General features: G+C 38.7%; 4 protein-coding genes across 8 annotated transcripts; 1 reads left to right on the top strand and 3 right to left on the bottom strand.

The window, feature by feature from the left end:
• The first annotated feature begins 137 nt into the window (after positions 1-137).
• On the top strand, positions 138-7,752 carry LOC121998681 (RNA polymerase sigma factor sigB-like). 2 transcript variants are annotated; one of them, XM_042553696.1, is made up of 8 exons: positions 138-343; positions 1,307-1,458; positions 1,930-2,502; positions 3,354-3,584; positions 3,662-3,802; positions 5,005-5,205; positions 5,279-5,556; positions 7,394-7,752. In XM_042553696.1, exons 1-8 carry the CDS (start codon positions 286-288, stop codon positions 7,431-7,433), a joined length of 1,674 nt encoding a protein of 557 aa, XP_042409630.1. In that variant the 5' UTR covers positions 138-285; the 3' UTR covers positions 7,434-7,752. The 2 variants fall into 2 exon arrangements, with proteins under 2 accessions (XP_042409630.1, XP_042409631.1); XM_042553697.1 differs by lacking the exon at positions 7,394-7,752 and having other exon boundaries at positions 5,279-5,757.
• On the bottom strand, positions 5,745-8,875 carry LOC121998680 (ABC transporter G family member 14-like). The gene is made up of 5 exons (XM_042553695.1): positions 8,704-8,875; positions 7,823-8,633; positions 7,028-7,225; positions 6,767-6,945; positions 5,745-6,688 (listed from the first exon to the last, which is right to left on the bottom strand). Exons 1-5 carry the CDS (start codon positions 8,818-8,820, stop codon positions 6,041-6,043), a joined length of 1,953 nt encoding a protein of 650 aa, XP_042409629.1. The 5' UTR covers positions 8,821-8,875; the 3' UTR covers positions 5,745-6,040.
• A 5,852-nt stretch (positions 8,876-14,727) lies between these two features.
• LOC121998679 lies at positions 14,728-18,152 on the bottom strand. 4 transcript variants are annotated; one of them, XM_042553692.1, is made up of 6 exons: positions 18,001-18,152; positions 17,401-17,585; positions 16,010-16,225; positions 15,781-15,914; positions 15,105-15,579; positions 14,728-15,011 (listed from the first exon to the last, which is right to left on the bottom strand). In XM_042553692.1, the coding sequence occupies exons 1-5, from the start codon at positions 18,076-18,078 to the stop codon at positions 15,401-15,403; spliced, it is 792 nt and encodes a 263-aa protein (XP_042409626.1). In that variant the 5' UTR covers positions 18,079-18,152; the 3' UTR covers positions 14,728-15,011; positions 15,105-15,400. The 4 variants fall into 4 exon arrangements, with proteins under 4 accessions (XP_042409626.1, XP_042409625.1, XP_042409628.1 ...); XM_042553691.1 differs by having other exon boundaries at positions 15,320-15,579; XM_042553694.1 differs by having other exon boundaries at positions 15,105-15,573.
• Positions 18,153-20,410: 2,258 nt separating this feature from the next.
• On the bottom strand, positions 20,411-21,208 carry LOC121995482 (U-box domain-containing protein 17-like). The gene is made up of 3 exons (XM_042549213.1): positions 20,922-21,208; positions 20,638-20,818; positions 20,411-20,533 (listed from the first exon to the last, which is right to left on the bottom strand). Exons 1-3 carry the CDS (start codon positions 21,206-21,208, stop codon positions 20,411-20,413), a joined length of 591 nt encoding a protein of 196 aa, XP_042405147.1.
• Positions 21,209-23,335: the final 2,127 nt, after the last annotated feature.

The following is a 23,335-nucleotide window of genomic DNA, read 5'->3' as shown; positions in this document are numbered from 1 at the left end:
ATCAATTTTGTATTTATTAAATGGATAATAAATTTGGTCAATTCCAATCAAACATGGATCGAATTGGATCCGATCCGCCCGAAACCCGATCCGTTTGTGGCTTTGTAGTTTCCACTCGCGCGGCGTCGGCGTGGACGAAGCACGAGAGCACCAGATCGACGGTGGCCATCGCCCCTTATCCCTTTCCTCATCCTCCTCCTCTCCCATCCCACTCCGCTCCAGTCCCTCGTTCTCTCGCGACGAAGAGGAAGAGGAAGGATAAGAATCGCTTCCGGCCGCGTCGCCATGTCGTGCTTGGCGGCGCCGCAGTTCAAGTGGCCTTCTCCTCTCCATTCGCTTCACCGTGAGTCGCCTCTCTCGTTTCCTCTTTGACACCGTACGTTGGATTTGATTCCCTACAGCTAAAATGCCCCTTCCGTGATGATGGTCTTCCGGAGCTGCTTTTGATGGGCGTAAGTTAGTATCGACGCGCTGGTTGTTGATGCGAAATTTGATTTTTTTTTCGGTTAATCGTTCGCTCTCTTGGTTTCCTCGTGCAACCTGGACTGAGAAAGTTAGTGTCTTGGAAATTGCGTTAAATTCTTTATGGAAGTTGTTTCGGAACTCCGGATATGGGAATATAATTGTGTGCTGTCTATGAGGAATGAGGATTCTGAGTTCGTTGTTGTTTATTTTTTCAGAATTGATGGAAGAAACGAGATTTTTATGTTGGCTTACTGAGTATTTGCTGTTATCATTTTGGTAAGCCATTGTAATAAACTACAAAGCCAACTTATACATGCAACCGATACACTTGAGGGTGCTGACATATTTTAGATGTGTATCCCATAAGATCTTTAACCAACAATCTTGGAGAATCTAAGCTTTGCAAAATTTTCAGAAGACTTAGTATGCTTGTCATTTTTTAATGTCAAGAAAGAATGTGTCAATCATGTTTTTTTTTTTTTTTGCAAGGTTGGAGGCCTTACTAAGGGTTTCAACTTTCAACTAAGGAAATTGCTACTTCATTTTCTTAAATGCCTTTGGCTTGTGTGGATATTCCTTCTATAACTCTTGCTTAGTTTGTGAATTTTACTCTCGTTTGCTATCCTAATTCAGTGGCTAGAAGGTAACTCTATGAATGATTGATTCTTCTTTTTCAGCTTAAATAGAAAAGGAACGAAACATGATTTTGGAGCATTGAAATTAATATATGACATTTCATTAACCATTTAGGCATTGGTGTCTTACTGCATCCTTGTATTTCATATGTTAATGTTATGCACAATTCTCATTATGCTATATGCACTATTGTTTTCTTGTGCAGCGAAGGCTAGAGATTCTGTTTGCAGCAGAACTCAGTGTGCATTGTCGCCTCCATCAGTGGTTGAAATTGAGCACATACCTACTCTGGAAGCTCATTCAACTTATGTTAGTAGACCCCTAAAATATGCAGCAACTGTTGGTCCTCCTGGAAAGGTTAGATTTGAAATTGCACACTGATTACTAAACAGAATTCTGCCAAAAAAACAAAAAACAAAAATCTTTGCAGAATGAAATTGAAAATTGTGCATATAAAAAATAAGGCTTAGTGTGTTTAACATTTTTTGAGAAAAATATTATCCATATCAAATTTATTAAAAAATTTTACTGATAACAAAAATATTCCTTAAGAGTCATTTATTGATACTAACAAATTGTAATATGGATGGATATAGGAAAATAATGTGTTACAAACAACTGATAGCTCATTAATACAATAAGCTAATCGTCATAGTTTTTCTTGGTACTTTTTCTTGCAGTTCTAGAACTGTATTAAATACATGATATAAGTAATTAAACTGTGACAACTTTTTCCAATTGTGCAACATTGTTTTAGTAGAACCTAATATAGTCCATTTGAGCATAATCAATCATTTCTTATGCTTCTTTTATCGTAACATTTTATAGGCAAGTATTGTGGCAACCTTGGCCACGGAAAGTCTTCTAACATGTGAGGAGGCAGTGATAGCAGCCGCAGCAGCTGAGGCAGTTGCTCTTGCTAGAGCAGCAGTCGAAATTGCCAAAGTGGCTGCTTTGAAAGCTGGAAAAAATACATTTGCAGAATCACATATGTCAGATCTGCCGTCAACAAGCACAAGAATACCCAGTCAAGAGATGGTTAGAATTACTGAAACAAAGTGGATCAGTCACTCTCATATTGTTGAGCCCTTCAAAGACAATGCAACCAAAGATCCATCTGAGAGTACAGATGTTTCTACCTTAGCTTTCAATGAACCAAACATTCAAGAAATATATAACTCTATAGCTGTCAAGTCTGAACGTCAAACTGAGAGAAGAACTAGAAGAGCAAGAGCAGCAGAGAAGCCTGCTGGTGCTATTTCTCGCAAGTCTGGAAAGAAAAAGCGCTCCTCTATTCAGCCAATTGACTACTCAGATCCCTTGCGTTACTTCAGGGGTACAACAAACAGTTCAAAGCTTCTTTCAGTAGCTGAAGAGCTAGAATTGTCAGAAGCAATCCAAGTAAGCTCCTTAGTTATTATGATTTCCTAACCTATTCTTTTTACTTGTTTATCAATGACCTGAATAACTTGTAGGTAATAAGGACACAAATAGATACTTATTTCACTGTCTTCGTCGCATTAATTCAGGCACATTAGTCTATTTTGATAACCTTTAAGGGGTGTAAATTTTCTGATAGAGATTGTATTGAGTGTGACTGTAGATACTATAGTTAGAAGAGCTGAATCTATTTGAGTGAAAAGTGTAAGTGTAGAGGGAGACCCAAAAAAATGTTAATGTGATGAAAATTGCTTTAAATTGTTAATTTTTTCTGAGTATTTCTAGTAACATAAAGCTTAATAGAGGGGCACCATTCATGTATTTAACCTCAGTTGGACAAATTGATGATGAATGTGTGATAATGGGAAATCATTGTATTCTAGCTTCCTCTGTTCTGGAAATACTGATACACCAGTTGCTCCTTAATTGGGTATAAAAAAAGGGCAACTCGGTGCACGAAGCTCCATGTGAGGTCCTGGGGAAGGATCCATTGTATGCAGCCTTACCCTGCTTTTTGCAAGAGGCTGTTTCCAGGATTCGAACTCGTGACCTTTTGGTCACAAAGCAACAACTTTACCGTTGCGCCAAGACTCCCCTTCACTCCTTAATTGGGTATGCAAATCTTTTTTGTTAAGCATCTTTCCTTGTTCAGCTTTATTTCTGTACAATTTTGATGCATGATGCTTTGTGTCTACATGTAATGGAATGCCAGCTAGCTTGTTTAGAACCATCTGGAACTTCTAGGTGTCTATTTGATTTCATTTCATGTAGTGCTATAGCTAACAACTACTTTTGCCAATGGACATTACCAGCACCTACTAAGCCTGGAAAGGCTCAAGAAGGAGCTTGTTGAAAGAAATGGTGGTGAGCCAACATTTGCTCAATGGGCAGGAGCTGCTGGAGTAGACCAAAAGACTCTAAGGAAACATTTAAGCCATGGTAGATTTTGCAAGGATAAGATGATCAAGAGCAACATCCGTCTTGTGATTTCAATTGCGAAAAACTTTCAGAATGCAGGGCTGAACCTTCAGGATCTTGTTCTGGTGCTTGCTTTTGCTGATAATTTTGTAAGTTTAGAATAGTACCGATTCAGTACATTGAACCTTCCTTTCTTCGACAGGAAGGATGTAAGGGCCTTGTCAGAGGTGCTGAAAAGTTTGATGCTTCAAAGGGATTTAAATTTTCTACCTATGCACATTGGTGGATCAAACAAGCAATCCGGAGATCTCTTTCTGAGCAATCAAGGATAATCCGTTTACCGGTAAGTTAAGCTACCATTATTTCCACTGAAAGTGGTTTGGGATTACAATTTTTGTTGAAACATGTTAAACCTAAATTTTCTCAGTTTTTCACAGTAGAGTTATATTTGAGTGGTTGGCCACCTTTCCAAAAAATTTATACATTTTTATTCTTAACACTAAGAATTGATGGAATTCAACGAAATTGAACAGAAAAATAATACTGAGAGAAGTGAGATTCAAACATAGTACCTCTTGTTCTTGTACCATATCAAATTTGATTGATCAAACACTCAAACTAAAAAACTTGAAAATTTGGAAAGACAAATTTATACATTTATATTTTTGACAATTAGTACATAAAGTATCAAAAACATTCTTTGCAAAACAAAGGAGAGCTAATGAATTGTTTCCTACTTTGACTGTATAAAGTAGAAAAAAAGTCAGTGTGAATTTTCGTTTTCTAGTGGAGTAGACATGATTGCAGAGATGGAGTAGACATGATTGCAGACATGCTCCTCTTATATGAAGTTGGATGTTGGGCTATAACTCGAGCATATGAGCAGAAGATGAGAGTTGCAGAGATAAGGATGTTAAAGTGGATGTTTGGACATATAAGAATGGACAGAATAAGAAATGAAAACATTAGAGAGAGTCGGAGTTGCATCTGTTGAGGGAAAACTCCGTGAGACACGTTTAAAATGGTACGGGTATGTACTTAGATGACTAATAAATGCTCTAGTTAGGTGATGTGAAACTATGACAAATACGTATATCAAACGAGGAAAAGGAAGACAAAAAAAAACTTGATTAGCAACAATAAAATAATATAAAATTTATTTAAATATAGATGATGATATAGTTGGAGATATAGCTCAACGGCGTAAAAGGATCCATATAGCCGACTCCACCTAGTGGGATAAAGCTTGGTTGTTGTTGTTGTTGTTGTTGTTGTTGAGCAGACATGATAATTTCAATTTTAAACTTTGCTAGAATATTCCTACAATTTGCAGCTGTCCATTGTGAGATACAGTCAAAATCATATAATTGTTTTGTATTGGGTATGAGATCAATTGACACAATATGAAATGATTTTGCACTTACTGGTTATGTGAAGTTTTCAGTTTTAGCTACTGTCCTTAACAATCTTTGAATAAAAGGAAAGCTATGTTGGCATTCACTCAGTAGGACAAGATTTTATGAACTCATGTTCTAAGCTTAACAGTTTCACATGGTCGAGGCGAATTACCGAGTACGAGAGGCCAGAAAGCAACTCTATAGTGAGAACAAGAAGTATCCTGATAATGAAGAAGTTGCTCGGATCACTGGGTTGCCTTTAAAGAGGGTTGAAGCAGTATTGCTTACTCGAAAGGCTCCTATATCTCTGGACCAGAAGACTGGATTTAACCTGAATCTAAAGCCTTCAGTATGTCAATGTCCTGCTATAGCATCTCATCTGATTTTCTTCATTCAGGGATCTTATTTTGCTTCAATTATAGGAAATTATTGCTGATCCTGAAGCTGAGACGTCGGAAGACATTCTCATCAAGCACTTCATGAAGGAGGAACTGCATAAGGTACTCGACACTTTGAATCCCAGAGAGAAGCAGGTTATGAGACTGAGATTTGGGCTGGAAAATGGGAGGATGAAGACATTACAGGAGATAGGGGAGTTGATGGGCATAAGTCGAGAGAGAGTTCGTCAAATTGAGTCTTGCGCTTTTAGAAAACTTAAAAGCAAGAGGAGAACAAGGAGTCTGCAGCAGTACCTGATCTCGTAAGTCCTGTTTCTATCTCCAAGTCCTTTTTATGTGCATTCTTTCTATTCCTTCTAAACAAATGGATTTTTTATAAGTTCCATTTGGTTTATGTATAAGTTGACTATATCACAGAGCTCAAATCTATTGTGTAGATCGCTTTAGTTATGAAAAATGCCTACATGAATAAATTGTGGCTTATATATTATTTAGGGAATCATTAATGCTTTGCCTTTTGATTGAAACAAGTTATCCTGCGCATCTTATTTCGGTTACTTTGCCTATTGTTTATAGATGACACTCTCAAAACTTGATCAGTAGTTCTTTCCACATTTTCCAACCCTATAACGTAGAACTTCACTAGTAGGCAATTCTCGAAAAGTTGAGAATGCTTGTAGGCATTAGTCTGTTATTTTGTATCCTCTGGGAGGCTTGAATCCATGGTTATTCAACACTCACCGCGGTAACTTCTTCTCGAGACATAGTCTTGGTTATTCTTTATCACTAGTGTTGTAGATGATGTAATGCGAGATATGCGACTAGCCGATAGCCAATGAGCATTAGCCCCATGATGCACGCATCGACCCACATATGACCGAGCCCCACTGATTTGATGGCCGGATACTCCATCACTGGGCACATCGCTACCTTGGAGCACTCGTAGGCATCACGGTCGGTGAACTGGACCCCTAGTAGGAGCTTGTAGCAGTAGAAACTATAGCTCAAGTACTTCAGCCAGACAATGAAGCTCGGTATATGTTGGACATAGTAGCCACCAGCCATTAGGAAGACCAAGGTGGTGACTGAGGCAAGGGTGGTTGCCTGCTTAACATCCATTAGTATTGCTCCTACCGCGAGGCCTAGGCTCTGTGCAACGAGAACACTGAAGAGGACTATGAGGAGGGAGAGCAGGAAGGTGACGGGATCCGGCTTGAGGCCACCCATCCAGTATATGATGAATGTGAAGGCGGTCGGTAGGGCAAGCTCCATGGGCAAGTCCCCCACCGTGCGTGCCATGAAGTAGGATGAGAGTCGGTACATGCCCGAAGCCTGCTCCTTCCGCAGCATTGGTCGCTCTTGAGGGAACGTGAACACAGCATTGTAGAGCGGAAAGAAGCCCCAGAAGACCGAGAAGAAGAAGATCAATGCTGTCTGATTGAAATAGATGAATGAAGTAATGAGAAAAATCCTTTTTTGAATGAATGAAGAAGGCTCTTTCGGGATGCTTACCCTGTCTTGGATATGAGAAGTTGGGGTGTGCCACCATAAGAGACCACCGAGAGTGGCGACACTGAGGACTTGGAAAATCCTGAGCTTGTTGAAAGCTTCATACCGCCTCTCCTTCAGCCCTCGACTGAGCAAAACTCTGAACTGTTCCCACCAACTTGTGCACCATGGCTCCCTCTTCACTGCATCAACCAAGAACACATCAGTTCGAATTAGTTGTTCTCGTAAATTGGTGATCTTCGAGGGTAGATCAGAGTGGCTTACTGGCGCTAGACATTTCTCGAGTGTGCCCATAATTGTTGGGGTCTACCGTGCAAAGCTCCGCCTTCAATTGTGCGGCGATATTGAGATCATACGCCTTGATCAGTGCCTCCTTGACGGCCTTTTGCTCCTGCTGCAAACCATTGCCACCATTCGCGAAGTCACCATTCTCGATCGCGTACTTGGAGTTCGGCGCAATTCCTGCTCCATAGAACAGTTCATTAGAATAAGATGAGGAACATTAGAAGTGAGATTTCCACTAATCTTGTCTTTCATTGTATCTTTGTCTATGTTCTAAAGATATCAGTTTGGATCTACATTCCCCTTTTGCTCTCACAGCAAGCTTCTAAAGTTGGATATGATGCACAGAGTGGACGACGTACAAATTGTGAAAGGGACTAGGAGGTGACCAGAGATTGCGGACTAGAGGATTTACACTCGCCTAACTCCCCACTTTCAAATGCCTTCTCCTTGTTGGCAATGTAGACGATGGAAAGAGATGTGCATGATACAGAGAGGACCTGCACGGGACAGAGAGAGGCCAATTCATCCGCCATTATTGAGACTGAGAACAGTTCGAGAATAGGAGATGCATGAGGAGGCGATGGGGCCATGAGACAGGGACTTAAAGTATCAGTGTCGTAAGTCTCATCACACTTGTCTCTTCATCTCTGTTGCAATCGATGTTTCAGATCTTGTGATAGAAGAGATTTTAGTATTTTCCTTGATTTTATTCTGCTTTTATGATCGAGAAAAGTGTCAGTGAGAGAGGGATGCATGGGGAGAAGAGTCACTTACCGTTGGCGAGATCTAGTAAGAGGTCGGCGGGGTTGACGCCGTCGGTCGGGGAGGGGAAGCCGATGGAGGTGAAGTAGTCGATGGCGGCGGCGGCGCGGCCGTAGTAGATGGCGGCGCCGTCGGAGGAGAGGAGCACCACTTTGTGGAACATGCGGTAGAGGCGGGTGGATGGCTGGTGGATGGTGGTGATGACGGTGCGGCCTTTGTCGGCGGCGAGCCGCCGGAGGGTGCCGACGATGCGCGCGGCGGTGGTGGAGTCGAGCCCCGAGGTGGGCTCGTCCAGCAGTAGCAGGCTGGGGTCCACCAGCATCTCCAGCCCGATGCTGACGCGCTTCCGCTCGCCGCCAGAGACGCCGCGCATGCCGCGGGCGCCGCCTACCATGGAGTGCGCGACTCGGCTGAGGCCCAGCTCCGCCACCACTTCTTGGGCTTGGTGGGCCTTCTCCGCCCGCGACAGTGCTGCCGGCAGCCGCAGCAGCGCCGTGAACAGCAGCGTCTCCGCCACCGTCAGGTGCGGGTACAGCACGTCGTCCTGGGCCACGAACCCAGTGCGCCGCTTCACCCCGGCCGAGAACGGGCTCCCGTTATAGGTGATCTTGCCGGAGAGCTTCCCGCGGAGGCGCCCTCCGAGCGCTGTCAGGAGAGTCGTCTTGCCACTGCCCGAGGGCCCGAGCATGGCCAGCAGCTCCCCTGGACACACAACTCCGGTGATCCCATTCAGTATCGTCTTCTCGACCGGCGCCGCCCCTCTCTTCCTCCACCACCACCCCCCTCTTTCTCCAACCTTCACCTTGTACACCACCTCCTCAAACTGCATAAAAATCGCATCTTTTCTTCACATCAAAACAGAGCACTAAAACAGAGGATCATAAATTGGCTACCTTCAGGGTGATTGGAAAGACAGAGGTCGCATCGGCTGGGTAGGCGACAACGGTGGACGGTGATAGGTTAGCTTCTCGGCCGCCGGCTAACTCTGTTTCGGGCTCAGGCGTTGCCATGGTGGATCAGCGGAGGAAATGGCTGGTGGTTTGATGATGGTTAAGGAGAACGCAAGCACAAACTTATAAGAGAGAGAGACCCACCAATATGCTTTGTTGCACTCACTTTTACAGTTTTAGTTCTAAGAGTTCAAAAATGCCACCCAAAACCAAAAGTTATTTGATCTAAGGGAACTTTGCATGTGGTTCCAATCACAACTTAAATTTTACATGAAATTTTAATATCAAAAAAAAATTATTTTCACTCTCTAACTAAATATAGTAGACACTAATAGTCTTTCATATTTTTTAGATAAAAAAGTCCAAAAATAAATATAATTCTTCTTAAATTTAGCACATTAAACTAGAATCCAATATATTTTCTATCAAATTAAGCATAACTCTTTTTCCATTTCAATTGGATGGAAAATATATTAGATTCTCTTTAAATGATGTTCAATTGGATAGAAAATATACTAGATTCTTTATAAATGATGTTGGATTTAAGAAGAATTATATTAAGCGAGAACAAAATTGTGCTTAATTTGATAGAAAATATATTCGATTGTAGTTTTAAGTATTAAATTTAATAAGAATTATACTCATTTTTAGACTTTTTGTACCTAAAAAATATAAGGGGTAATTTTGATAGAAAATATGTTCGATTTTAGTTTAAAGTGTTAAATTTAAGAGGAATTATATTTATTTTTAAACTTTTTGTACTTAAAAAATATGAGGGGTAATTAGATAATGATATTTGCATGAGAAAGTTGAAGCAAATAAAACTTTACATGCAGAGAGAGAGTGGAAATAAAAATTTTTTGGATATAGGGACTACATGCAAAGTTGAAGTTGTGATTGAGGATGCATATTAGCGTGCATATTCGTATAATATCACTGATAAGAGAGGAAGTTATCTTATCCCACTCATATGTGAACCTTGCACCCTCGTTAGCTGCCATCTATCATTGAGCACAAATCGCTTTGCCCTTAGTTACCGACTATAAGTTCCTTTTACCATTCATTATTGATCACGAGCCCTCCATCGCAAGGAATAGGTTGGATTTTAGTTGCTCTTGTTTACTAGGAGACACAATACCTTAAAATTTTCAGTACATGGAATGAATTGTAGTAAAAGATGATTACGTTCATCCCGTACAACCCTCACAGTTCACCCCATGTTATACATGCATTGAACTACTGTTATGGTACTAAGATGCTTCACTAGTGTTATGGTAGATGAATGATGCCCTTCTTGCTTCTTTTTGTTCATTGTCTTAGTGGAAAAGTGTTTCAAGTGGCTCATGTTGTTTGAAGTATATAAGTAGAGATGCTTTCCTTAATTTGACCCTTCTCGATGGGGATATGCATAGATTTGTTCTAATTGTTGCTGTTGTTATCTCAATTGTTTTATATATTAAGTGTAACATGGGATTTCAATTGTACATGAGTATGTATATATAGGAGTATGTATACATATGTATATACAAAAGAAGTGAGCGATAGCGATGGAGAAAATGGCTTTTCAAGGAGTAGCATGTGTGAGAAAATTCTAAGTATTCGAATTGATTAACCAATTCAAATTTGAATTTATAATCCTAAGTTTGATATAATTTAACTTAGAAATTGAGAGAAGTCAAGGGATCAACAAAAATGTACCAAACCTAATTATAAAAGTGAAGGTTCCATCATAATTTATCAATAATTTACTAAACCATATACTCAGCTTTTTCTGATATTCAAATTGCATATTTAAGTTTTATATTTTCTTAAATACGTGCTTAGTTTTTTTATTATACTTCTGCTTCACTCCATGTGTGAACTATAATCACTGAGTAGTCCATTGATTGTAACTCATCAATCTATTAGTCCAATCGACTAGCCTAATAAATTTTTGAACTTTATCCATCTATTTTTATTAGTCCAATCAATTAGCCTAATAGATTCTTGAACTTTATGAGCTCCATCATGGATGTCAATCAACTCCGTCATAAATCTATTATTAGTAGTCGACTATAATAAATTAATATTTTAATTTTAATATCTCAATCCATGTTTGAGAGTATAATTATACTCATAAAGTTATAAGGAGCACAATAAGATTAGTTTAAAGTATTTCTAAGATGTCTAATTAAGGCTATCAGTGATTTTAATTAAAATTCATTGATATTCTAGAATATTCAGAATTTTAAAATCTTGAGATGATATAAATTAAGGGAGTTCTGAAAATTCTTTGATAGTATTAGTGAGTATTTACCACAAACTTAGGTTGTCTAATAAGCTCTTGAGAAAATATCTCAAGGTTATGTTAATTTTAGAAACTCATAGCTCTTTAGTTTATTATCTAAACTATATATGTATATATATAAAAGGGTCCTCGTATTTGCTCACTAACACCATGAAAGGATTCTTAAGTCCCCTAATTTTGACCCAATCAAGATTTTTGAAATTCTAAATACTATAGTCTATTAGTGCATGAGTTTTAGTGAGTTTTGCTTAAAAAAATTAAGAATATAAGATATGTATATATTTTGATAAATATAAAACTTGAGTCTCTAATTTAGGTGGTAGAAAAAAAATATTAAATCAGACAATACCAAATCTAAGCGATCGGTTTAGTCTCATAGAAATTTTCTATCAACTATCAGGATAAATTAAAAAGTACTTAAGCCCAGAAACCTAATATATCATGATTACGTGCCATATGTAAAAAAAAAAATTATATTAATGAGAATCATGAACATCTGGATAATAAGTTAACGTTGATTATACGTTATAGGGCCGTAATTTGATAAATTGTCAAAATTTTATTAAAAGAAAAAAAAAACAAAGAATTATAAAATGTTTGCATAGGATTTGCACGTGGAGAAAGGCAAGGAGAATAATATCAATTATGATGCATACAAAAGCAGAGATCTATATATTTAAATGTGCACGCACTTGAAAAAGCTTTTTCGTAGAGTCGTGTAGAAGGAACAGAGGAGGAGGGTTCTCTTCCGACCAGTAAATCAGACAAAATTTAGCAAATCTTACTCATATATACACAAACGCATCATAGATTTTCTAATGGAGGACATCTTCTTCTATCTAGTTGTCAGATTCGATTGAATATTGATGATTTTGATCAAAATCTTATACACTGCTAGTTACATCTTACATATATTATATATAGTTGATTGTTAAACTATAATTTTGATAAAAAAAAATTGTTTAAATATAAATAATAATATAATAAAATTTAGTTAGGGTTGGACGGGAGATGACAGCTATTTATAGCTAAGGGCTCCTTCATATATAAGAGATTTGTGTTCATGAAGAAATAATTAATTTTAGAGGGAACATGAACAACACTCATATATATCTTTGAAGAATCATCAAAGATAAGATATAATTAATGCTAAAAGTATTAATTAAAGTGGTGATTGGATATGGTCATCATCACCATGCATATTATAAAAATAAAATAAGAATCTAAGGATTTCATGAAATATTTACTGTAATATTTTGATAATTTGTAGGAATATAACTTAGGAATAATGATCTGGTTCTATAGTCATTTTTTTCTTTTCTTTTTTAGTTTCCTAAAAAAATAATGAATTGAATAATACATGAATAAAAATAAAAAAGATACATAATTCAGTTGATATCTAAATATGCCCTCATGCATGCACATGCATGCAAACCACGTGTAGTTGAGCTTCGATTTCCTCAACCTCGAATGAAACAAATTGATGCCACTTTTCAAATGCAAATAAATATATAAATATAATCCAAAGTAGATATATAATCCAAAGTTCTACTTTCAGGTATAAAAATTCATCCTTTATAATCCATAAAAGATCCAAATAAAAATATAGTTAATCAAAAAAAAAAAATTATAGAACTGACACATCATGGATCTCTTTAGAGTAAATTTTATGAATATGAAAGAAGATAAATATAAATATATAATTGAAAGCGCATCATCAGGATCTTAACCCTAGATAATGACACCCGGACCTTTTGTTACAGAATAATGTAAACTATATATATAAAGCTACTAACCTTTTGTTGCATAATGCTGCAAACTACTCTAGTGACGGTCCGCGTTATATTTTTCATAAAGACAAGATTAATAAATAGAGGAAAAGTATTTAATTCATAATTGTATTAAAAAGGTGAAATTTATCATCCAACAGTCCCACACTATCAGCTCCACGACTATCTATGAAAAGTTAAATCAAGAAATTATAGTTAATCACATGATAAAAGATTGTTCATTCGAATTTTTCCGAGAATCGATCCTTATCCATTGTAACAAGTTCTACCGTATAATAACCAATTCGTATAGTAACCAATTCAACTCTAACTCTGCCTCAAGGGCCACTAAAATCATAATTGATTTTATTGCATGGTGGACTCTTCGAAATAAGAAGGACCACTTGCATAAACCCTAAATTAAGTTATCTTTTAAAAAGTAGGAAAAGGGGGTTAATGCAAATCCACTTTAATGATACGATGCTAAATGATGATCATGGCCATGACTCTATTCTATTAATTAAGTTAACTTAGAATTAGATTGAAAGCCTAGCCTTTTGCCTTTAGCACAATAGGTAGCAAGGCTTTTACTTTTTACCCTCAAGTTTATTCCCTTATTCGAAATGTTCTTCAAAGTTAGAGCTTTGATTCTTAGGGTTTCGTAAAAAATTTTTATGCTTTGGTCTTCCGGATGTGTTTTGCGAAAAGTACTAGGAAATTCTTAAAAGAGCATGATAGGATGTCACTAGAAACCCTGGTCGCCAAGCGAACTTCCACAATACCAATGTCGGGCATGCACTTATCGACACTACCTCAAACCCTAACTAGCCTTAGGTTTGGTTGGTTCTACACAATGCCTTCAAATTTCATCCCACTTTAGGCAACTCTTCTTCTTCAACTTCTTAATGGAGTGCATTTGAAGAGTTTTTGAGTAAGACAAATGATAATTAGACGACACTAAGAAATTAAGTTAGTGTGCATCCAATGACTTGTGGGGAGGAAAAGAACCACTTTGTTATGCCGAAAAGAGCTTCAAAGCTAAAGAGAAGATGCTCGATTGGAACTATTCTTTTTTAGTTAGTGCTCTTTCTCTTCGATTACTTTAATCTAGTTCCTAGAGGTAGCCAAGATTAAAAAATTAAACTAACAATAGTGAGGTTGAACCACACTCACACTCACTTAGTGACATTACCTATTTAAATTTGTTAAAGTAATGCAAATGTATGCAATGACTTGCAAGAGTGAGGAAGGCACTTAGACCTATCTTGAACTTGTCTAACTCGATCGGTAACAAATAAGATCCACACAATCATGAGCAAATCATCTTGACCTACAAAGCTTTGACCAACCAATCACTTCCAATGGTGACTCAAGTTTCTTCATTGAAATGATGACACTGAGCACCACATCAACCATGAAGAATGCCACTTGGAACAAACTTCTCAAATATAAAAACAATGATAAATGAGAATCAGTGGATTAATTTAATCTACTTGTGATTAAATTAAACAAGTGTTGATGTGTTTTTAATGGATTTTGGGTCAGCTGAAAAGGCTGCCAGTGTATTTGTTTTGGCAAGCAGATAGATATATTCCTTTGAGAGGATCTGCTCTGTCTATCTTTATTATACCAGCTGCTGTGTGACAATATTCGCCATCTTTTTTAATTAGATTTATTCTTTTCAGCACAAAGCAGAGATAGATATATTCCTTCTCAGAGGGTAAAAACAAATAAGATAATTTATAATTATAATAATATTCTCTGGTGATATATGTGCGTATCAGTTTATTATTACACATTTATTTATTTATTTTGTTTTGTGACTTTGGGAGGAGTTCTAAGCATGTGGATTCTGTTCTTTCTGTCTGTGATTGATATTTATTATTTGGACAAGAAACGATGCAAAAATTGTGCTGATTCAATTCTATTTTATATATTATTGTTCAATATTTCTAAGTGAAGGTTTGCATCTTGTCTAACGAGCCATTTTACTCACTCTAGCATGAGATTGTGAATGCAAAACTCAGGATCTTGCGAAAAATGAGCATAGAAGTCTCGTCTTCTTTCTCGTGTTTACCTGTTTCCTTCTATGAGCACATCGACATTTGCAGGGACTGCAGTATCGCCTTTTGATAGATTGAACATCATCAACATCTATGTTGGCCCCTTCGTCATTTCTTTGTAGGGTGTTGAGCCTGATATTCAGTTGGTATGTAAGTAATCAATAAGTAAATAATTGAATCAAGTCTATGACAAAATGAAACAAATAAATTCTCAAGTATAATTACTCTTTATAAGTCCATGCTTGTTACTCCATCCTCTGTTCTTGCTCTTTTCTATGCATTTCACTACATTAAACATACTCTCTACTCCTATACTAGAGCTTAGCAAATTCCAAACATGTGAAATGCACAACAAATAATCTTTTTTCCCCTCGAGATATATTACATGACAATTTATTTCAATTTATGAAAGACAGACAAGAGATAAAACAAATAAAAACCTTTGACGCCCTTTTGCTGATGTTTGTTCGTCTTAAATCTCATCGCCTGTGGTTGATTTGAGTGGTGATGATGGATGGAGTTTAATCATTGTTATGGTGACCTGGAAGAAGTGAAGTTAAGAATCCAACAACAAACACCTGGATCTCTTTCACCAGTCGCCAATACTTGTTCCCAGGTGGCTCAGGCTGGGGAGGATTCTGGTTGTCATCGACTTGTTCCGGGTTTTGGGTAGGTTGATCTTGATTATTTGCACCTGCAACTGATGTAGAGTCTTTTCAGTAGAGAACAAAACATTCGGCGTGAAGTAGGGATGTTCAATCGGTAAGGGAGGGATTTCTGACTGGTTTCAGATTTTGTTTCTAAGTTAAGGTTGTAAAACAAGCCACAAACATGATATTTGACTTAAGGATGATAATGGAATCGAACAAACATATATCTATGGAATAGTAGAGAAATATACCAGGTTGAGGATTATTGTGAAGGTCACGAACCACAGGTTGGCCATTCTGCTGCACTAGAGGAGCATGATGTCGACGAGGGGCTCCTGCTTGCTGAAACCATCTTATAAATGGAGCCAAGGCTCCAGTTTGATACCTATGATATCAACATACATAAAGAATTTAAAAAGGGAATAGCACGAGTAAGGAGTAAATAATATTCAGGTAGTGAAGGAAGGGTGTTGCACTCACAGGTATACAAACGACGCAAAGAAAATAAGAAGAACAAAGTTCTGCGGTGATCCATCCTGGCTAAAAAGAAAAACCATCGCTGCCAACTTGATGATCAGACCCAAGTCAAGCTGAAATGCAACTAGAACTCTCCTTACTACAGGTTGTCTTTGAACTCCATGTTGGTGCGCTGCTTCCTGCCCATGTTCATTTGTAGTTCCACCTGCACTTTGCCTCCTGAAAGGCACAAATGAGATGAAATAAATGCATGATCAAGCTCAACATGTCATTTGCAGCATAAATACATTTTACTGGACACACTAACTAGTTGATCTGTTGAAGTATCTTTAAAGAAACTCTGGTCAATTTCTCAATGATATAGCTAGATATTAATCAAGTTTAACTAGAATTTTAGAATGGAAAACTGAATAACTGGTATTTGTTTAGACTTGATGAACAAAAAGAAAACAAATGTGACTTGGATATACAATTCAACAATCAAAGAAGACACAATGTCTGCAATCCATTTTAGTTTATGCAGCAAGATTTGCTGACTTGAAATTGGTCCGTGCATCCCTAGAGCATAAAATTACTTCACAAGCTTTTGATCTCAAAGTGATCAAAGGCCAAAAGTGAACAATTATCCAAAACGGATGCATAAGTGCTTGTTGTAGGTCTACTACATAAGAGGACTAAGAACAGACTTTTTCTATTATCAGACCAGTTACATGGCAACATGAGATACAGAATATTTCATACGGTTAAATGTCATGCCAATGACAAACTTTAAACTCAAGACAGTTAATTCAGGAAAATTTTGCAACAAGATGAATGCTGATTCCAATGACATGGATTGATAAATGAGAGATGAGAAATAGAAGGTGCAATAGTATTACATATCAATATAAACAAAAAAGATGAAAAAGAAAAAATGGGGGAAAACTGAAGTGATAATATGCCAATAAGAAGCAGCAATTATAATTGAACTATGATGAGAAAAATATACAATAAAGAATTATATTAAAAAAAAAAAAGAGTTCTCAAGATTATGCTTGTGAATAACTGAACTTAGTCGGTTTAAATGTCAATCTTAATTGAACTAGGAGTCACAACATGAAGAATACCTAAAAGAAAAGGATGTCACGTGCTAGCTACCTTCAGAGACGATCTTCAAAAATGGATGAGGATCCAATCTACTCAACTAAATGCAATAATCAAGTAACTGTAATGCTGCTAACTGTCCTATAGTAACTTAGAGAGGAGAGATAGAGATAGACTGTATGAACTCAGGATATTGATTTTTCTAGTAGAATCAACAGTCACTGAACTGGCAAAAGTTGATTTCAGTAACTAGAATTTAATTAAAGATAAAAGAAGTCAATCTGATCTAACAGAATTGAGCAGAAGCTTACGTAGGTATGTTGTATTTCAACGGAATAAGAGTCTTAGGAGAAAAGCCAGCCAATGGACTCATATATGGAAGACACTGAATAGCATAAATTCCTGCACCATTTTCGTTGTACTCTGGATTGAGTATAGGGGCCATTCCAGGTGACATTAGTTCACGAGGCATCGTGAAGCCAGAAATATCAGCTACCTACACTTCCAAAATACATGAGGTTAACCATCAAAAACAGATCAGATCGTACAGGTTAAAGGTTTCAATTTTCTAGCTTTCCAAAGAAATAAAAGTTATTTAGATACGAAGATTCAGAGGAAAATGCAATTAGACCACCATATGTTCATCCGATCAATCAAATAACAGTGACGTCGCCGCAAGAGTAAAAGTCATGTATGCTTATTTGTTTTCATCACAGAGCAAAAGAGAAACCATAATAAAAAGTGAAGAAACACACGCATCTAACATCCAAAGACACAATAAATTCGGGAAAATTGATCTTGATATTCAAACCGATAGGACAGAAACCCTAGCTCTAGAAAAGAGCAGATCCAGAAAAGAAATCAAACAAATCAAGGAGCGGAATTAAAGGGATACGAGAGATTGCACGCGCCTGGGGTTTGAGAGATCCATTAGCGGTTAGAGTTGTCGGGCGGGGATCAGAGGGACCGATTCGCGCTTCTTCCGCCATGGCCACGGTCGGGAAGGGCAGCAGAAGCAAGGGCTTGCTTAGCGGTAGGTTGTTCCGGCAGGCACAGCTTGACGTAAAATGAGGTCATCTGAACAGGTCACCTGTTTGCTCGCACCACCACGTGTCAAAATGGGTAAATTTCACCCTACCTGTACAGGCACTGCCCCAACCTCTCACAATGAGGTGGTGGGACCCATTACTTAAGTGTGGGCCCCATCACCTCATTGTGAGAGGTTGGGACAATGTCTGTACAGGTAGGATCGAATTAACCGTCAAAATGATAATGAATGTGATCTGGACAGATTTTTGGATATTTACAATCTTGTTTACCGTCGCCCCTCGTAATTTAGATATCATCGAAATACCCCTTAACTTTCACAATTTCACATCCTTATAACACAATATTCCAACATGAACACTTACTCTAAATTAAACTAAAAATATGGGATAATTCATTAAAATATCCCTAATATTTCAACCAAGTCTGATTATATCCTTAAAGTTTTTGTGAAACCATTTATGTCCCTCGTATTTTATAAAGTGTCCCAAATTTATCCCCATAATCAACTCTCATATTTTTTTTGACGGAATCTTTCACGTGAGATATGTGCATGACCATTATTTTTAGTGCCCACCATTTTTAGTGTCCAACTCGCTCGCTCATGTCGGGGTCAAGGAGGCAGGCAAAGACAAAGTTTGAAAAAATAAATAAAACTTGCTACCGCCGAGCGCTGTTTTTCTTAGTCTCCAACGAGGCTCAGCATAGCTGCCATTGATTCTTTCTTTGAGCTAGTGGGGCCATGGTGCACCATCTGCACTAAGCTCTTGACCATGCAGTGGTGTTGCGCGAGCCACCATCAGTAGAAATGGATGGTGGAGAGACTTAGCTGTAGGATCGAGACGTACTAGAGGGAGAGGAGGGTGAATAACACTCGTGATTTTTTTCACTTTCGTTTAAAATCTTCGGAGTAAAACGTAGTAGAAATAAAGAAACAACAAGCAATCACAACCACAAAGATTTACTTGGTTCGGAGTATATGACGACTCCAACTCCAAGGTCTACATTTGAGAGTGCTTTTATTGGACAATCACTATAGTTTTGGAAATTCAAGTACAGAGATGAAGTACAATGATAATGTAATTAAAGTACTATAAACAATTATACTAATGACTTTAGAATTCGGAGATGCGTGCTTTCCGTCATTAGAGCAGCATTCGACTTCGTGGACTTGTCTTTGGAGTAGCGAGCACTAGAGAGATTGTCAGAATTCGTTTTTCGAAGTGCTTGGTCAAGACCTCCTTTTATAGCCAAGTTGAGCCTGATCCAGATCCACTGATCTCGGGATCAGGTTTGACTCGACATTGATCGGTCGATCGATCCTACCTAAATCCGCCTAGCTTTTCGTCCAGATGCTACTGCTCGGATAAGACTTTCATTCGATCGACTGATTCTGCCTTTCGATCGACCGAACCCTCGACGCTCATCGGCTTATCTAATCTAATCAACCCGATCTGAAGTTTATCCACCGTTCAGTCGACTGAACCTCCCTGTTCGGTCGATCGATCCCTCGATCTACACTTCATTGCGAGCTAAAATATGGTCTTCTAGCTTAGAGGTTCGGTCAACCGATTCGGATGTTCGATCGACCGAACAAGGTAAAATCTGAACCTGCAAAATTGTTTGTTTCTTGCAAAACAGAATAAAAGACAAATAACATGTAAAGATAAGTTTTGACAGTTTTCGGACTGTCCGGTCCTAACTTTGAGTTTCGTTAAAACTCTAGGTCGGATCAACGCCTACTGTTCCCTCTTCGAGGAACACATCCTCACTTACTCCTCTTAGGAGAGTCTACCTTTTGTCAGACCAGTCCTCCAGACCGTCTAAACTTTTGCTTAACGTCCAAGACTCCAAGACTTCATACTGAACATTCACTCCACGACCCTTTCAGATTTCCACCTGGTGTCCACGACTCCCAGGATTTTCACCTAGAATCCTCGACTCTAGGATTTCGCCCAAAGTCCTTGACCCACCAAACTTCGCCCAGTCCTCCGGACCAAGACTTCATTGCTTAACTGCACCTAGAACTTTCCATAACCTAGAGTTACCACCCCTAGGACCTAGAGTTATCTCCCCCTGGGGTTTTCCACTTGCCTAGAATCCACTAGGACTTTTACCTAAGAACACTTAAACTGTCTTGCAAGCTCAATCACACTTGTTAGATTACAAGACATCTTAACTTTTGAACCCTTTGTCATTATCAAAACTTAGGTTCGATCGTCTAGTGCTTCCTGCACCAACATTATCATGGTAGAGGTGTGCGTTCTCCTTCGCCTACCACGAGACACCATCTACTAGAACGTGGACGATGTCGTTGATGACATCATTTGTGTGCATGATGCGCCACTTGTTGGCTTCCAAAATCGATAGGTTGAGCAAGACAGTCGCGACGTTAACCTAAAGCCCGGTGTCTGTCGATTCGATAAGTGGGAAGAGCAGGGGAATTGTGCAGGCCTCCTCCATGGAGGCAAGAAGGCATGGTTGTCAAAGCCGTGTTTCGCCAAAAGCTGGAGCTCATCGACGATCCAGTGCACATCATCTGTCAGTGATGCCGTAGCGAACTCATCCGCCTCGAGGGTTGCTTTGTTAGTCTTAGTGTGGGTGGAAGCGTTGTCAGTCGAAACAGTCATCTTATTCCATGGCGTTGTCGGATCCATCAAAGGGAATATAGTTGTCTCAGCACTATCGGATGATAAGGTTCTCAAGGGCCCAATTAGGGACAACCTCAAGGCGTGTGAGTACCTAACAAGAATTAGGGCACGTAGCATGGTCGAAACTGATCTACCAGGCAATGGAATCCCTATCATATGTCTGCCCAATGGCCACAACCATCGGATCACGCATCATCTCTAGTGATATAGAGCATTTGAAATCATCTGGCACCATAAGATCCTCTGTGGCCGAAAGGGGCAACTTGCTGTCACCGGAAGAGGAACCCAATTGCGGAGTCAAAGTGCCAAAGATAACATAGCTGCCATACTGAAGGATCGAGGCTAGTGCCACCATGACAATTGCCCACCTCTCATCCACTAGACCATCAGCTACATCACATTCCATCTGTTTGATCTCCATTCGACAGCTCTGGGAGTCTCCAAGGCCTAGTCTGCAGAATATCCCCTACATCCTGCTCTAATCGAGCATGGTGCCGCCTTCCGCTGGCGATGAGCTCGATGACAAGGACATCTCTGCGAAGGGCGAGAGAAGGTAGATCGATGACGGGCGATTGTTGACATATCCACCTCATTGGCTGCATGATTAACAGTTAGTTCACTTGCATTAATGTTGAAGAATCTCTTTATGCTTGTTTTCAATTAGTTTGTTCGTCCCGATACTTAGGGAACTCGAAAAGTCATTTTGTAATAAGGTTAAATAGGCTACCAGTCTCTCTGTGGGGTGTAGAGGGAAAATTTCTCCATTTGAAGAACTTTTCAAGCTTATCAGTTAGTTTTTGGTCTTGTGAGTTATCCAGATACCATAACAAAACTTAACATGGTATCAGAGCTCCTCGATTCCTAATACCTATGCTTTCCCTTATTTGATCAGTTTTCTTCAAATATTTCCACATTTTTTCCAAAATGTCTTTCAACAAAGGCCCACCTATTCTGGATGGAAAGAATTATTTCTCATGGATCATCAAGATCGAGTCGTACATGCGTGCTCAGGACTTGTGGTATACAGTAGAAGAAGAAGACCTACCAGTGCCCGGAGAAGATGCAAGGGAGGATGAAAAACTTCGCTACAAAAATCACACCATCAACAAACACAAAGCTGCTTCTCTTCTGCATGATGCTCTAACTGAGAGCATGTTTACCAAAATTGCAAACTGCAACACACCAAAGAAGATATTTGATCGTTTGAAGGCCATTCATGAAGGTGGTGATCAGATTCGGAAAATCCATATTCGAAACCGTATCTCAGATTTTGAAGCAAATCGGATGAGTTACAAGGAGACTGTTCAAGATTACTATGACCGCACAATCGAAATAGTAAAGGAGATCCGAGCTCTTGGTGGGGAATTACCTGAAGAAAAGGTTGTAGAAAAGGCGACTATGAGTCTCCCGAATAAATTTGAGGCAAAGTTGTGCGCTTTAGAAGAAACTGACAAACTGAAACAAATCACTTTTCTAGAACTTATCAGTGCTTTGCAAGCTTATGAAAAACGAATGCAAATCACACCCCCAGAGGTTGAGGGTGTGCACGAGAAAACCGAAGTCTTATTATCTGCAGAAAATCTTGATCTTAGTAATTTAGCAATCAGCATAGGAGCATCAAATTTGCAGGCTCCAAGCCAGGGAGGTTATGTGCAGCAAAATCCACTAAAAAAAGGGGGAAATGGTAAAGAAATCTACGAACCTTGCCCCCACTGTAAGAAGACAAACCACCGAGCTCAATTCTGTTTCTACCATCCTAAAGCTATTTGCAAAAGCTATGGGGAAACAGGGCATGTTGAAAGAGTCTGTATACACAAAAATAGGGCGAAAGAACACGCAAATTTGGTGGATTTTTCTTTGTTTGACGAAGAATGCAACTTAGAAATAGCATTCTGCACTGAAACCTCACCTGATTCTGTGGAAATAACATACTCTGTTGATGAAACTACCACACAATCGATAAAAGGTTGGATTCTTGACAGTGGGTGTTCTCACCACATGTGTTGTGACAGAACGTTACTCTTCAATTTTAGAACTCAAAAAGGAAGAGCTGTGAGGTCAGCTACAGGGCACACCACTCCAGTACTGGGTGTTGGCAGCATATACTTATCTAGAGGAAAGAAGCCCATGATTGTGGAAGATGTTTACTATGCACCTGGTTTAACCCAAAATCTGTTAAGTTTTGGGCAAATCCTGAGACAAAAAATAGAAATCTTGGTTCGAGGACTTCACCTTTACATCACAGACCCAAGAAATCACTCAGTTCTTCATGCTGAGCTACAACAAAAGAATTTTTTTATCTTCAACACTCATCCGGTTCAACCTGTAGAAGTTTCAATGGTATTTTCTGCAGAATCTCAACTCTGGCACAGCCGTCTTGGTCACTATGGATTAAAAATATGAGATTATTAAAAAAAATGGGATGGCCAAGGATGTTCCAGACATTGAATTCATGGAAAATTGCTGCCCAACGTGTCAAAAAGGGAAGCAGACCAGACTTCCATTCAAACAAAATTTTTCAAGAGCCAAGAATAAATTGGATTTGATT

This window comes from Zingiber officinale, chromosome 6A (assembly GCF_018446385.1).
Source record: "Zingiber officinale cultivar Zhangliang chromosome 6A, Zo_v1.1, whole genome shotgun sequence".
NCBI lineage: Eukaryota > Viridiplantae > Streptophyta > Magnoliopsida > Zingiberales > Zingiberaceae > Zingiber > Zingiber officinale.
This window is presented reverse-complemented; position numbering and strand designations above follow the sequence as displayed.

Bases quoted from the DNA above. Each gene is read 5' to 3' on its own strand.
- LOC121995482 (XM_042549213.1), bottom strand. From the start codon at position 21,208: ATGGAGATCAAACAGATGGAATGTGATGTAGCTGATGGTCTAGTGGAT. The intron at 20,819-20,921 runs GTAGATCAGTTT...ATCATCCGATAG, and splicing joins GATAGGGATTCCATTGCCTG to TGCTGAGACAACTATATTCC. The intron at 20,534-20,637 runs GCGAAACACGGC...ACCGGGCTTTAG, and splicing joins TCGATGAGCTCCAGCTTTTG to GTTAACGTCGCGACTGTCTT.
- LOC121998681 (XM_042553696.1), top strand. From the start codon at position 286: ATGTCGTGCTTGGCGGCGCCGCAGTTCAAGTGGCCTTCTCCTCTCCAT. The intron at 1,459-1,929 runs GTTAGATTTGAA...AACATTTTATAG, and splicing joins CTGTTGGTCCTCCTGGAAAG to GCAAGTATTGTGGCAACCTT. The intron at 3,585-3,661 runs GTGCTTGCTTTT...TTTCTTCGACAG, and splicing joins ACCTTCAGGATCTTGTTCTG to GAAGGATGTAAGGGCCTTGT.
- LOC121998679 (XM_042553692.1), bottom strand. From the start codon at position 18,078: ATGGCGGAAGAAGCGCGAATCGGTCCCTCTGATCCCCGCCCGACAACT. The intron at 17,586-18,000 runs GCGCGTGCAATC...TTGGAAGTGTAG, and splicing joins ATGGATCTCTCAAACCCCAG to GTAGCTGATATTTCTGGCTT. The intron at 15,580-15,780 runs GTATATTTCTCT...ACTCTACATCAG, and splicing joins TCACAATAATCCTCAACCTG to TTGCAGGTGCAAATAATCAA.
- LOC121998680 (XM_042553695.1), bottom strand. From the start codon at position 8,820: ATGGCAACGCCTGAGCCCGAAACAGAGTTAGCCGGCGGCCGAGAAGCT. The intron at 6,946-7,027 runs GTAAGCCACTCT...TGGTTGATGCAG, and splicing joins TCGAGAAATGTCTAGCGCCA to TGAAGAGGGAGCCATGGTGC. The intron at 6,689-6,766 runs GTAAGCATCCCG...TATTTCAATCAG, and splicing joins CTTCTCATATCCAAGACAGG to ACAGCATTGATCTTCTTCTT.